General features: G+C 39.9%; 4 protein-coding genes across 5 annotated transcripts in view; 2 read left to right on the top strand and 2 right to left on the bottom strand.

The window, feature by feature from the left end:
- Positions 1-1,388, bottom strand: part of LOC103475787 (mannose-P-dolichol utilization defect 1 protein-like) — an 8,463-nt gene extending 7,075 nt beyond the window's left edge. The window contains exon 1 of the mRNA XM_017308704.1: positions 1,327-1,388. Coding sequence (XP_017164193.1) covers positions 1,327-1,339 — 13 coding nt within the window. The 5' untranslated portion in view covers positions 1,340-1,388. The remainder of the gene's footprint in view (positions 1-1,326) is intronic.
- LOC103475788 (transmembrane 4 L6 family member 4-like) lies at positions 27-2,108 on the top strand. Its single transcript, XM_008427659.2, has 5 exons — positions 27-491; positions 762-827; positions 1,353-1,489; positions 1,565-1,751; positions 1,840-2,108. The coding sequence occupies exons 1-5, from the start codon at positions 315-317 to the stop codon at positions 1,846-1,848; spliced, it is 576 nt and encodes a 191-aa protein (XP_008425881.1). The 5' UTR covers positions 27-314; the 3' UTR covers positions 1,849-2,108.
- Positions 2,109-3,122: 1,014 nt separating this feature from the next.
- On the top strand, positions 3,123-6,738 carry tm4sf21a (transmembrane 4 L six family member 21a). The gene is made up of 5 exons (XM_008427660.2): positions 3,123-3,438; positions 3,665-3,730; positions 4,504-4,637; positions 4,710-4,928; positions 6,165-6,738. Exons 1-4 carry the CDS (start codon positions 3,262-3,264, stop codon positions 4,909-4,911), a joined length of 579 nt encoding a protein of 192 aa, XP_008425882.1. The 5' UTR covers positions 3,123-3,261; the 3' UTR covers positions 4,912-4,928; positions 6,165-6,738.
- Positions 4,819-13,022, bottom strand: slc25a15b (solute carrier family 25 member 15b). Of its 2 annotated transcripts, XR_535361.2 has the most exons (8): positions 12,564-13,022; positions 11,683-11,772; positions 10,673-10,931; positions 10,451-10,588; positions 8,492-8,667; positions 8,256-8,414; positions 7,769-8,170; positions 4,819-4,907 (listed from the first exon to the last, which is right to left on the bottom strand). XR_535361.2 is itself a non-coding variant. In XM_008427661.2 (7 exons), the coding sequence occupies exons 2-7, from the start codon at positions 11,741-11,743 to the stop codon at positions 8,049-8,051; spliced, it is 915 nt and encodes a 304-aa protein (XP_008425883.1). In that variant the 5' UTR covers positions 11,744-11,772; positions 12,564-13,022; the 3' UTR covers positions 6,518-8,048. The 2 variants fall into 2 exon arrangements, 1 of the variants encoding a protein (XP_008425883.1); XM_008427661.2 differs by lacking the exon at positions 4,819-4,907 and having other exon boundaries at positions 6,518-8,170.
- Between the last annotated feature and the right edge of the window lie 700 nt (positions 13,023-13,722).

Genomic DNA, 13,722 nt, shown 5'->3' with positions numbered 1-13,722 from the left:
TATATATATATATCTCATTCTAAAGAAGTTGTGGCAGAAACTTCTTTTGGGGGAAATAAGCCCCCAAAAAGGCTTATTTCCAACATATATTGCAAAACAACTGCTGAATAGGCAAACTGTCATTTAAAATTATGTAATTATTAGAAAATAAATCATTCAGCCTCTTCGTCACAGTCACACGGACACAAGGGCAAGTGCATTGACCATCTTTGGTCGTGTTCAAAGTGGGACTACTCTGAAAACAGGAACTGTCCTGGCTAAAACGTAGATGACCGGAGTTTTTGTTGCAGTCGGCGCGTTTTCAGGCAGACAACATGTGTACTGGAAAGTGCTCCCTTTTCGTTGCGATCTCTCTGTACCCCCTGGTTCTTCTGTCCATCCTCTGCAACATTTTGCTCTTCTTTCCTGACTGGAGCACCAAGGCTGCCAAAGAGGGACACATTACAGATGAAGTGAAGTACATGGGAGGATTCATCGGTGGTGGTGTCCTGGTGAGTAGTTGGTTGGTAAACGAGACTCCAAATGGAAAGGTGTTGTAGGCTTTGTGAAATAATTACTGAATAGAATAGTTTTTTTGGATAAATTAAAACATTTTTCACACCTTTAATGGATTTCATAAATGCTTTTGTTGTCACATAAGTCATTATCAAATGTCTTAAAACCAAGTCAGAAAGTTTGCGCTGCTAAAAACCTTTACCTGACTCGTGAACAATTCTCATCGTGCAAACTGAATGCAAATCACCCAATGTGTCACAACACAGGCGCTGATCCCAGCACTGTACATTCACTTGACTGGAGAACAAGGCTGCTGTGCAAATCGCTTTGGGGTGAGTTATTCTGACCTCATTTAAGGTGAAACAGAGCAGCAAATACAAGTTGTAACCAAGTTAAGGGAGATCTGCAACAAAACAGGATAAATTCAGACTAGTTCAGTTGTTCCTGAGCTGAAGAAATATGCTGCGTTGTGCTGCATCACCGTTGCACAACACCAAGGCACTTTTGATGCAGATAGCAAAACCACAGCTTACCAAAGCATGTAAAACATGCGTTTCCTCACTTTTGTAGGTGTGGTGCTACAAAAGTGAGGAAACGCACTTTTAATGTCAATGGCACTGTGGCCATTAACATTAGTGTAAAACAATCAAATATTTGCAAATAGTTTCATTGTGTGCATATATTTGCTGCATAGTCAAATCTGATGAAAACATATGTAAAATCTGTGGTGAAGAGAGGGAATCTGTGAATATTTTACCTGTTTAAAGCGAGTGAAAAAGGAGGTGAACTCATGATTAACTATTTTAAAATTGTCTTACGTTTTAAACTGACCTGTGCCTCTCATTTAATATCGGCAGATGTTCTTTTCCATCATTTTTGCGGCAGTGGGTGCGGCTGGTGCCGTATACAGCTTCATTGTGGCGTTGCTCGGCTTCTCTAACGGGCCTCTGTGCAAAACCTTATTTGGCAAATGGGAACAACCGTTTGCAGACAAGTAAGAAGTTGAAATGCATTTGTGTCTGTTCTTGTTGAGATGTGGTCATTTACGACCTTTTTGTCTTATCCTCAGGGACCTGAAACATCTGAAGGACTACAATTCCTGGACCGAGTGTATAGAGCCAAAGAACGTGGTCCAGTTCAACATGGGTCTGTTCATCACCCTGATGGTGGCCAGCGTTCTGCAGGCTCTCCTCTGTGCCAGCCAGGTGATCAACGGCCTCGTCGGGTGCATCTGTGGAACCTGCAACGACAAGCAGGTCAGAAAGAGCTGTGACTTCACACCGTCCTAATTTCCACTTCCTCATTCAGACGTGTTTTCACTGTCTCATTTCTTCTTCTTTGCAGGAAGCCTGAGTTTGTGGGCATGGAGAGTTCAAAAAGCTTCCGCCGTGCAACACCTGGAAATACGTTCCTGGTTGCTTTTTAAAGAAAATGCTTGTCAACATTGATGTTCTCTTCAACTCTGTTAGCTTATTATTTCCACAATTTAATACGAATGCTTGATTCTGCTGCAGCGTATTAATCTGGCGGGATAAGTGTTGGAGATATCCATGCACATAAATTGAATAATGAAATAAAATGTTTTAACAGACAGCACACTTTTGTTCCTCGCGTTAATATTTTGGAGTTGCCATTTCTTTTCTTTTCAGTCAGCACTAATAAAGTCTCAGGTGAAACAAATGCCTGCTAATAGCTGCAGTCTGTGCAGTGACGCCTGCAGCCAGAGACATCAGATAAAAGTAAAAACAAAAAAAGAAAGTTAAGATGTGGATCTTCATAACAGAGAGCATTTTTTTTTATGACTGCTAGTTGTATTTGAAACCGAAAAAAGCTGTGAATATCCATGAGTCTTTCATAGCGTTAGATGAGGCTGAAAATAACAATGGGCTTGTCATAAGGCACTCGTAGAGAAAGGGGGTTCCAGTTTTTCAAGGAGCCTTTCATGGTTGTAAATCTTATCACAGTGAGTAACACTGCCTCGCCCAAACGTTACTCAGAGACCAAGCTTGTTTTCCAATCACTCACTTCCTGTCGTTACTAATTAAAGACAATAACCTTTAATCGACACCAGAGAATCGACGAGAGATATGCATCACATCCAAAAAGTATTTGGTCGTTCGTAGCCTGGATGTTTTCCAGGTTTTCGCCGAAGTCAGACATGTTCTGTTTGTCTCTCGCTCCTGCAGCTGCGTGTGCAAAGTTCAACAGCTCAAAGCTCCTACTGTGACAGAGTAAACATTACGAGCTAAAGGGCCTTTAAGGAATGTTGTGGGTGTCACACACACACACACACACACACACACACAAAAACAATCAATCAAAATAATCAGCTACACCGAAATACAAACACAAAACTCTTTTATATCATTTATTCAGCATGTAATCACTCAGAAAGTAAAACTTTGTGCAACCACGGGGACAGCAGCCCAACAGCACGTCTAGCTGAGGCGATCTAAATGCGTTGATATCCTCAGCCATAAAAAGCTTAATGTCCACATTAGCTTTACTAGCCCAACAAAACAACACTCTGCCCATCTCCATGACACCAGAGAGTGAGTCACATTCACTTCTGCAGCCTATCCCTGACTCTGTTTGTCTTTCTTATCTTATCAGATTTAAACCTCCCACAGTTGAGCCGTTTTCAAAAGACACCCCGTTCCAAACTGGTCTACAACTACCAGACCTTCCCAGAGTCAGAGAGCAGCAGTCGCCTGAGCTGAAATTTAAACCCAAAGGAAGTTTTTTTCTTTCCAGAAATCGGCCGACATGTGTACTGGAAAGTGTTCCCTCTGCATTGCGGTGACTCTGTACCCGCTGGTGCTCATTTCCATCATCTGTAACATTGTGCTGTTCTTTCCTGATGGGAGCGTCCAGTACGCCAAAGATGGAAACATTACAGATGAGGTGAAGTACATGGGAGGAGTGGTTGGAGGAGGCTTAATGGTGAGTTTTTCCTATGTTCAGCTTTAGGGTATCTGTCCTGTCTAGTGTTTTCTTCTTCATTTTAAGGTGAATCACAAATACCACACGAATCTCACTGCTAAATATTTATTGTCTGCTGAGTAAATGTTGCCTTTGCTATATTTTCAGTGAACAATTTATGCATTCTGAATCTGACCTCATGATAAAACCAGAGTCTGAATACGTGCTAACTTAACCTCCCACACAGGTTCTGATCCCTGCACTTCACATTCACCTGACTGGGAAGCAGGGCTGCTGTGGAAATCGCTGTGGGGTGAGTCAATCAGGAAGCAGTGAAAACAGCGACAGATTAACGACGTGAGCTCCTGGATAAAGTGCCTATCAGACATAAAAGTTTCAAACATTTTATTGCGGAGTTAAATAAACATTACACGAGTCACCAGAAGAAAATATCCCCCAAATATATGACAGATATGGAGTCAAATTTAGTCAAATAATGATTCCAACTTAAATGTACAGTAGCTACTGTATTTGTGAGCATTTTACTCCAAGCATACATATGTTTCCAGATCCCTTTATATTGATTAAACTAATAAGCATTTACTGTGATCAACTGCATTTTCTGACAAACTTTAAACCATAAAGCAAAGTCTCAATAACATAAACCTGGAGCTTGTGATGACAGGACAAAACGTGAGAAAGTTTATGGGATGAAAATAACTGTACAATATAATTCGGAGAGATAGAATTTATTCTGGTTTTTATCATTGTTTGAGGACGCCATCTTGGTTTCAGGAAGGATTTGTTTTTTTAAATAGAGGAAGTATGGTAGGGCATCAAACTCCCCAAACCTTCATAAGACTTCTTGCAAAGATTTTGTCTGCTGATTTTAGACTCCGGTCTGTGATCAATCTTCCCATGCAGACAAGACAAAGACAAACAGACAAAATTTTGCTCGTAATTTGTTTAGATTTGAGTTTATGATTTTGCGTGAAAACCAAACACACATTGATGTTGTTGACGTAAACAGACAACCCGGGAGCTTCTGCTTAACTCACGCCCCTCTCTCTCCCCTAATCTTTGCAGATGTTCCTATCTATCGCTTTCGCTGCGGTGGGCGTGGTCGGTGCCCTGTACAGCTTCGTCGTGGCCGTGCTCGGCTTGCAGAATGGACCTTTGTGTAAAGTATTACTGATTTGGACGAGGCCTTTCAAAGACAGGTAAGACCCAGAACTCTTAAGGCGCTAATGTTTGTGTTCTGCCTGTAGCGTAACAGCTTCTGTTTTTCACAGTGACACCAGTTACCTGGCCGACAGCTCGAAGTGGTGGATGTGTACCGAGCCTGAGAACATCGTCCAGTTCAACATCGGACTGTTCAGCACTCTGCTGGTGACCAGCGGCCTGCAGATTATCCTCTGTGCCACTCAGATGATCAACGGGCTCTTTGGATGTCTGTGCGGCGCCTGCATCAAGAAGGAGCCTGGGATGATCTGAAGATTTAAAACCAGCAGGTACCACATCAGCCTTTTCTCATTGAGATTTCAGTAATTCAATTTAAAGCATGAAGTATAAATGAATGCCACACATAAGGCAATTGTTAAGATCCTGACTGTTTAGTTGTTTTGGAGTTTACTTTATTATTCTATGCCTTTTCTTTGATTACGTAGTTTTACTTCATTTCAGTTCTTCGTGTTTATTTCTTGTGTCTTGTTATTCTTAGTTACTCTAGTTTTATATTTCTTTAGTTATTCTTTGTTAAATGTATTTCCTAGACTCCAATGTACTCTCCCCCCTCACGACACCTACAACCCGTTATCTTATCAGTCTTGAGTCTTTTATTTAGCATTCCACAGGATTTAAGCACCTTATCCTCAGTCACTCCTCGCCTGTTCCTCTCGTCGCTTCCATAGGTATTCTCCTTGTGTCTCTGGTTCCCGGTTTTGAATTTACCTGGCAGGCAGGAGTTTTGTTATCCATCATCTTTTTTCATTAAAACTGCCATCAACTCAGCATCTCAGCCCCTCTGCATTTTGGTCCGCTTTCAAAGACATCACATTATGACAGCTACATTTCCGCGTTCAAACATTTGTTATTGGTTTTATTATTTTTTTTATATATGTAATTTGAAGTTTTCATTAATCTGAAAGCCATAATCAATACAATTCACACCAGCCCCGGCGCATGGTCATCAGAAAGCATTGACGCTGGGTTGTTCTTTTTTAATTTTCACCTTGGAGTGGCCAAATTTCTATTATTCCTATCTCGATTTAATAGGGACTCTTTGCATTGTATTTGTCTCCCACCCATAGTCCCCCGCACTTTTTTCAGCCATTATAGCAGTTTAAGCCGCTGTTAACGTGTCGTAACGTGTTTTTCCGAGCCACATTTAAACGCAACATGAGCGTTAAGACGCCCGCGCTGCACCGAGTCTGATTCAAACAAATTAACACCTGTTGTCTCATTCTGGGTCCAATGAATCCAAGTTTCTTTGTTTTATTTAACAATAAACAAATGTTAATACTTTATTATGGAATATGAACTTGATTTGTTACTGTTTGTGGTCAAGTTTGGTCAATAATGGAAAAATGAATAATTAATACCAACATATTTAGCAAAACTGCTAGTTTGACAAGTTTAATCAGAGTCTAAACGTATTTAGTTGTATATCAATACTGCTGTTTTAAGTAGCTACTAAAACAGTAAATAACTGAAATCTTAACGCTCCCATTTATTTTTCTCATTCCCAGCTGCTGCAAGCTTCTCACTGGCGCCCCCTGCTGCATCCTTTAACAATAAGAACTGCAGAAGGCTGCAGAAAGTCTCAAAACTAAAATTTGGATGTTTTTGTCCATTTTATGCTTCCTGCTTTAGTACTACCTTGCACTTACATTCAATAGTCTTTCTGTGTTGAAAAACTATCATTTTGCTTAGAAGAGGCTCATTTTATACCCATGTACAGGTTTGCAATTGTATTTTATGCCATTATTAAATTAGGATAACATTCTCAGAGACTGAGGATATGAAACACTGGACCTGCTGAGTTGTTTGTAAAATTCAGTGACAGAAGTGAAATTTGCTCAGAGAATCTTGATTTTTTTTAAAAGAAAAAACAACTTTGTGATGTTTATGTTCTATGCCAAAAACGTTATTGCACTTATGGTGAAAGAAATGATAGTCCGTCCTTATGCGGCTTAAAAAAAAAAATGCAGCTATGTTTTTATCATTTATTTTTATCAAAAAACTGTAACCTCTGTTTTATAGTGTTTAATTGTTAAAGTGATTTCCTTAAAGAAAAACAAATAAAATACATAAAAACTCCCAAGATCTGTTTTTTTTTATTCATGTATTATTTAATGCATTTTAATACCAAACCATGTTTGCATTAAAATGTAGGTTAGTCAGCAAATAAAAACACAGAACATGGAATTAGGCTCAAAGGGCAAATAACAAGGCAGCTTATATGTTAATTAATTTCTTATTTATAACATAAACCAACACAGGAGAGAAGTGAACAGCAGGAGTCAAATAAAAGAACAAAACCAGCATGAAAAAAGTATTTGGAAGTAAATGTTTTCTGGGTGTTTTTAATGGAATCTCATGAGGTTTAAAAACACTTAAAAAGTACAGATGAAAACAGATGAAAGGAAGATTTCTCCTGTTTGCAAAATGTACAGAAAAAGGCTTGAGGAGGTTAAATGGCATTAAAACATTAAGGTTCCTTAAACAAGGAAAAGGTTCTTTAAACAAGGTTCCTGCATTTTTTTTCATGTAGAAAAATAATCCAAGCTTGACTTTGAACAGTTAATCTGTGCTTACTGTTAAACTCAAAACATAAAAAAGTCTCAATGTTCACTTGGGGCTTTTGGCAGATATCTCTACATTTGGCGGATATGGGAGCCAAGAACAATAGAGTGGAAGGAAGGAAATAAGAAAAAGTAATGAAAGAATTGAAAAAAAGAAAATGGATTTGTGACAAGGATGGAATATCAGAAAGAGGGAAAGACACAAAAAGAACAAGAAAGGTAAAAGAAAAGTTAGAAAGAAAGACGAGGGAGACAGAAGGAGGCATGGATGAGGAAAAGAAAACATTTCACCAAGGCATAGGTTTTAAAAACCATACGAAACAGAAATATTCATCTTTACTCATTCTTTTTCGTATGGAGACATGGAAAAAAATTAAATCAAATTCCAGGTTTCCACAGACTAGGAACTCTGTTTAAATAAAAACACAATCATCTGACTACATGTTAGGCAGCCTATATCAATCAATATGACACTTTATGATCACCTTTTTCACAACGCCTTAATGTTAGCTTGAAAACAGGAGTTAATTCATTAAAGTAAACCGCACCGTCTAACGGAGCCTTCCTCACACTCGTGTGTCTTCTGGCGGAAAGTTGTGCGGACGCCATGTTGTTGAGATAGGAGAGAAACGACCAGCTGGAGTGTTCACAGCTACAGGACTTCACTGCACGCCTTTTCCTCCGTCACATGTTCAGTAAAACACTTCAGAAACCAAGTTATAAAATCTAAAAACACCGACCATCCAGATAAGGATACATGTAAATGCTGCATCACAGCCGGTTTAAGGGCAGTGCAACTGAGGGAGTGTGGCAGTTTGACGGAGCAGCTCAGTTGTCGAACTGCTTCATCATCAGCTTCCTGCTGACCTCGTAACCCAGGAACAGCGCTCCGTTAGCGGGGAAGCAGCGCACGATGGTGGGGGTGAGGCCGGAGTACAGCGCCCTCACTCCTAAACACACCGAACAAGATTGGAAACGGATCAGAAAGCGGAACGCCACACGTCTGCAGTTCCTCCCTGTCCTGCCGGTGCCTACCTTCGGAGCGAGCGATGGTCATGAAGGTTTTGAAAAACCCCGCCTGCTTCCTCGTCATGGACATGACCTGAATCCGAGATTTGACACAGTCCATGGGGTAGACCACCAACCAAAGGCACGCGCCCCCGATGCCGCCGCTGAGTGCGATCGGAACCGCTCCTTCAGCACATGCAGCAAACACAAAGTTACCGCATCGGAATCGGACAGAAACGGAGTCATCGTTCCGCTCCCAGTACCTATATCATCTTTTTCACATTCCATGTAGTCTGCGAATCCAGTCCTGCAGACTTCATAGGCGCCAAAGAAGCAGAAGTACCCGGGAACCTCTCTGGCTATGGTGGTGGTCAGTCCCTGGAAGAAGCCCTGCGGACCCTCGTTCCTCATAATGGACTTCACCACCGACCACACCGAGCTTCAGACACACCACACACATTTTCACTCTGACATTAGCCGAGCTCATGTACACACACACACACACACACACACTGCAGTCGGTCTACAGATGTGTTCAACAATCATTGACCACACTGTTGTGCCGTTCATGCAGTCGGTTGTGTGCATGTGAAGCCAAACTATCTGCAAGTCCTGCTGTTAAAAATAACAATCTGAAGACGCTACAGTTCACCAAAGGACACACTGGCTGCATTTCTATTGACGATATAATGGCAAAAATTAAACTTTCGTAAATTTTTCATTACAAAAATGAATTCCCTTAAAAAAAAATCTTGTTTTTCGATAAAAAGCTTTTGTGCTAGCATGAGGTGGTTTTTCGGCTATACCGACATTTTTGTATTTTGAAAAACTCCAATGGAAACACCTTTTTTTTATCATCAGACAGGTCATGCGATCAACAACCAGACCTTATCGATGGTGGAACAGCTGGAGAAGATGACAGGAAGTGGAAGGAGAATGCTGGCATCGTGGCATGTTTTTTAATGACTTGGCGCATAAACAAACCTATTAATATGTGATTTCAATTGCGATTCTTATTAAATGGAAACACCACAATTGCAAATTTGTGTTTTTCCGACATTAGTGGAATATTGTCAAAATTTTGCACACATTTGTCATGAAGATGCAGCAGCAGACTGGGCTAAAGAGAAATTGAGAAACGTTTTATAGACAGATGAACGCAAGATTTCTCCTGTTTGTAAAAAGTAAGACCTGCGATTAATTTCCCTAAATCCAATTTACTTCACTTTAAAATAAATTTAAGTCATTTTAAGGTCTTAATTTCAGATACATAAATTTAAGGCTTTTAAATACTTTTTAAGGATGCACGGACACCCTGGCATTACATGGCTGCATTGTATTTGTATAAACAGGATTGAACAGGAATGTGTGAAAGTGAATTTGAAGCTAAATTTAAGTCTTGCAACCGATTCCTAATTAGATTTAAATCTAGACTTTGACTAGGCCAGCTCGCCTGTCCCTGCTGAAGAAAAGCATCCTGCAGAATGATGCCGCCACCAGAATGTTTTTGTTTTTGCTATACACAACATTTTGCATGTAGACTAGAAAGTTTAGTCTTCTAATAAATTCATCAAATAAGATGAGATTCAGCATATTGTTGGGTAGGGCTGTAGCGATTCACTAATCTTACGATACAAAATGCAATGTTCTCACGATACAATATATATATCACGATATTCAGTAAACGGTACGGTTCTATAGAGTTTTAAGATTTTCTGAGAGATTTTAGAGGGACAGAGTGATTTTGGAGACATTTTGTGACTGTTCCATAGACTTGCATTAAATTAATTGAACTGATGGTGTAATACAGGTGTAATAAATGTTTTGTTATACATTTTTGTTTAAATGTTAGTTGTGTGGCTTTGTGTATTTGGTAATGCAGGAAAGGAACCTTTTTTTGTCTTACTTATAATAGATAATGTAATTTATTTCATTTCATTATTTCATAAACTGTAACTGGTTGTGTCGTTACATGTCATTTTTAACGTACATGTGCTTGTTGGAACACGAGGGATTTGAGTAGGATTTAATGCATCGACACTCACGGATGGAAAATCGATACTTTACGAGGGAAAAAAATATCGATAAATATTGTAGAATCGATAAAATTACACAGCCCTATTGTTGGGTGTCTTTTTCTAAAACGTAAGTATGTGACCACAAATATAGTCAACTTAAATAACACTGTCAAAAAACAAAAACAAACAAAAAACAAAACATACTTGTTGCTTTTGGCAATCTTTCCAGACATTTCCATCTCATACATGGCTTGTAGTCGACACTTCACCAGCTCAGTGGGGCAGAGGACGAGTGAGGAGAAGATAGAAGCTACAGAACCAGCACAGGCTTTCTGCATGTTGCTGATGAAGAGGGAAGAATAATCAAAACCACACTTAGAAACTGGACATGTACGTGTACTCCTTTTACTGTTAGAGGCATCGAACCTCAGCACAGCGTCGTGGTGCAGTCCAGCTGCAAAGCGGATGACCTGCTGGCAGAAGCCGTAGCTCATGAACAGAACAGAGTTCTCTGCGATGTTGGCCATCAGCGCCGGGATGGTGCCCTGGTACAGCCCACGCACGCCATCTTGTTTGTAGGTGGAGAGGATGCAGTGGATGGAACCCCGGTACAGAGAGGGAAAGGTCTGCATCTTTACCTTCGCTGTGTCCAGAGGCTGACCGCTGAAGACACAGGCAGCCCCTCCTATGACACGGGGGCGAAACCACACACAAACACAAAAGAACGAGCTACACATTGTGCAAGGAGAGATAAGGATCTGAGAGCGATGCAGACTGTTGCACTCGGCTGAGGGGAACAACCAGCAGCGAGAAACGAGCCGTAAAAAGTCAGGCGTCATCAGAACGATCATGTGGGGTGTCAGACACATAACCAATGAGCTGACATCTTATTGTCACTTCACGCAGTTCAGCTCCGGTTTTATTTCCACTAAAAACAACATTTGGTTTAGCAGCTCAATCAATACCAACATTGGAGCAATCTGACAGAAACTAAAGTGCCTTTAAGACATGTACGGCGTATCGCGACCACAGACTTCTACGGATTTTATGCGATAGACCAATAAAAAGTAGTGCCGAAGTAGAAGAAAATCAATGCATAGTTCTTTTTTTTTTCAAAATAACTGGATTTGCATTCAATCCTGCAGACCCTAAAAGACTTGCAGCTGTAATTGCAACAAAAGGTTGAAACTTTTAGAGTGGTGATTATTTGTAAAAAAAAATTTTGAACCATGTATAATTTTTTTCCTGCTTCACAATTTTATGCCACTTTTTGCTGGTCTTTCACATAAAATTCCAATGAATTTTATGTTTGCGGTTGTAAAATACGGAAAAGTTAAAAGGTGAATATTTGTCCTTTGGCGAGGCGTTGTAAATACTGCCCGATACACTTCGTGTCAAGAGTAATTGTTTGCACACCGTTTAAGGCTTTTAATTACCAATTGCTCCTGCAGAGAGATCGATGATGGCCTGGATCACTTGGTGTGGAGCCATGATCATCTGAGTGGATTTCTCCTTCTCTCAGCAACCTAGAGGCAAGAAAAAAAAGCACATTTTGTTTCAAATCTCCAGTTGTGAGCAGTTATTCAATACTTGGCTGTCTGCAGGAATGTGTGCGCCTCATCTAAGGACTGGATCGGGTCAGAGAGCACCAGCTGAGCTACACTTTTTTTTTTCTCCCCCCCACACTTGCAGCTGCTATCATGTGCGAGTGAGTTTCAGCAACCAGTCACCATGACCCCACACTGTGTTCTGGAGGGGTTAAAAAAACCTTGAATGTTGGTGAAAAAAATACAAATAAATAAATAAAAAAAACATTTGCATTGATAATACAAAATGCAAACCCACATAGCTTAATTTCCCTGGAATTTGTCTTTGTTGTTTTCAACATTTTCTTCAGTTTTTTTTTTAACATCTTATAAGACAAAACCTTATTGAATTTATACACACAGCGTTCCTTTAAGTCGAGTAAAGCAGCAGATAGAAGAGAGAGAGTGACCCCTTTGACCCGAATATGAAACATGAGCAGCCGAATCTCTGTTGGAACAGACCTGTCTCTTAAAAGAGCTACCACTAGAGGGCGCCAGGATGCAACCATCTGTCCAGCATCCAAACCATTTTAAATGGCGAATATGTGCCAATATGTGTCTTTTTCTACTTCACGTAAGAACAAAAACAGTCAAATGTGACTTTTCTTTGAATGAGTTTAGTTTGCTATACAAAAGCTGAATGCCAAATAGAAGAAAGTAACTATTACCCCTCAAATTACACATTAACTCCACTTTGAAGTTAAAACGGACTGTTAATTGCATATACAAACCTAGCAGGACAGCGACGGCTTCAGAACAGAGCATCAGAGTATCTCAGAGGTTGAAGTCAGAGTTTGTGAGTCAAACATTAAGAGTAACGGTGACCCTGTGAGCTGCTGACCGACACTAGCATCCACGGTGGGCTTCATGGTTTGTGTTAATGCTATCTCATGGCGTCCAACATCAGCCCCGAGTTCACCGACAGAACCCAATGAACGGTTCGGCCATCAGAGATGTCAAATCGACGGGAGATGATGGGAATCTAAGGTTGTTCCCTCATATCCGAGAGGGAGCAAAAGCTACAGACCACTCGCTCTGATTTAAATTCCAGGTACCAAATCTATCCACGTCTACGCGACAAACAAATGTACGTTTGCAACGAATAATACCTTACGTTAACACAAGTAGTTTTTGTTTACTAAGAATACAAAAGGATAGCAGGTTAGACGGGTTTTATTTCACGCGGTTCTAAGTCTTAGCATACGTAACGGTGGGTTTGAAAATATTACGGTGTGATTGTGTTTCTCCTAATTTAAGATCTTTGATAGGAGACAGCATGGCACAGAGCGAACTACAAGTTCCGGTACGTCGTTTTTTTTTTATTCCAAAATAAAGTTTCCTCTGATTATAGGAGAGTACAGCGCCGTCGTGTGTTACATTTGTAAATACAACGTGCCTTCCAATCCGTTTATCTAATTTCTATTTTATGTTAGAATCCCAAACTTAAACGCGTTTAATTGAAATTCAATCTGATAGATTTACACAAAATAATACATAATTGTAAAGTGGAAGGAAATGGATAGCGGTTTTCTTTTTTTTACAGTTAAAAATATGAACACTGTAGTATAATGATGTGTTAGTTTTCTGTCACACATAATACAAAAACAAGTTCAACGAATATCAATGCTTCAGAATCTATTATCGTTTTAAAGAAATTGAACGCATCAATGCAGATTAGTATTAGAATAGGTGGGAATATGGGCTTCCCTTCATATTAACCTGATTGTTTTTTTTTAGAAGACATTGTTTTAAATATATGGAAATTTCTTAACTAATTCTACTTATTTTAGATACACATGTACCAAATCCATCACAATGGATAAATGTTACATTTGGTGCATTGCATTTCTTCTTTTACCAAAAAACATCCTGCCACCTCAAAACTGACTC

Source organism: Poecilia reticulata, linkage group LG14 (assembly GCF_000633615.1).
Source record: "Poecilia reticulata strain Guanapo linkage group LG14, Guppy_female_1.0+MT, whole genome shotgun sequence".
Lineage (NCBI taxonomy): Eukaryota > Metazoa > Chordata > Actinopteri > Cyprinodontiformes > Poeciliidae > Poecilia > Poecilia reticulata.
This window is presented reverse-complemented; position numbering and strand designations above follow the sequence as displayed.

What these genes read in the sequence shown, in the direction of transcription:
- tm4sf21a (XM_008427660.2), top strand. Translation starts at nt 3,262, where the DNA reads ATGTGTACTGGAAAGTGTTCCCTCTGCATTGCGGTGACTCTGTACCCG. An exon ending in GCTGTGGAAATCGCTGTGGG is followed by an intron (nt 3,731 to 4,503) that starts GTGAGTCAATCA and finishes TAATCTTTGCAG; the next exon opens with ATGTTCCTATCTATCGCTTT. An exon ending in ACGAGGCCTTTCAAAGACAG is followed by an intron (nt 4,638 to 4,709) that starts GTAAGACCCAGA and finishes TGTTTTTCACAG; the next exon opens with TGACACCAGTTACCTGGCCG.
- slc25a15b (XM_008427661.2), bottom strand. Translation starts at nt 11,743, where the DNA reads ATGATCATGGCTCCACACCAAGTGATCCAGGCCATCATCGATCTCTCT. An exon ending in AAGATTGCCAAAAGCAACAA is followed by an intron (nt 8,668 to 10,450) that starts GTATGTTTTGTT and finishes GTGTGTCTGAAG; the next exon opens with CTCGGTGTGGTCGGTGGTGA. An exon ending in GACCATCGCTCGCTCCGAAG is followed by an intron (nt 8,171 to 8,255) that starts GTAGGCACCGGC and finishes CGGTGTGTTTAG; the next exon opens with GAGTGAGGGCGCTGTACTCC.
- LOC103475788 (XM_008427659.2), top strand. Translation starts at nt 315, where the DNA reads ATGTGTACTGGAAAGTGCTCCCTTTTCGTTGCGATCTCTCTGTACCCC. An exon ending in GCTGTGCAAATCGCTTTGGG is followed by an intron (nt 828 to 1,352) that starts GTGAGTTATTCT and finishes TAATATCGGCAG; the next exon opens with ATGTTCTTTTCCATCATTTT. An exon ending in GAACAACCGTTTGCAGACAA is followed by an intron (nt 1,490 to 1,564) that starts GTAAGAAGTTGA and finishes TCTTATCCTCAG; the next exon opens with GGACCTGAAACATCTGAAGG.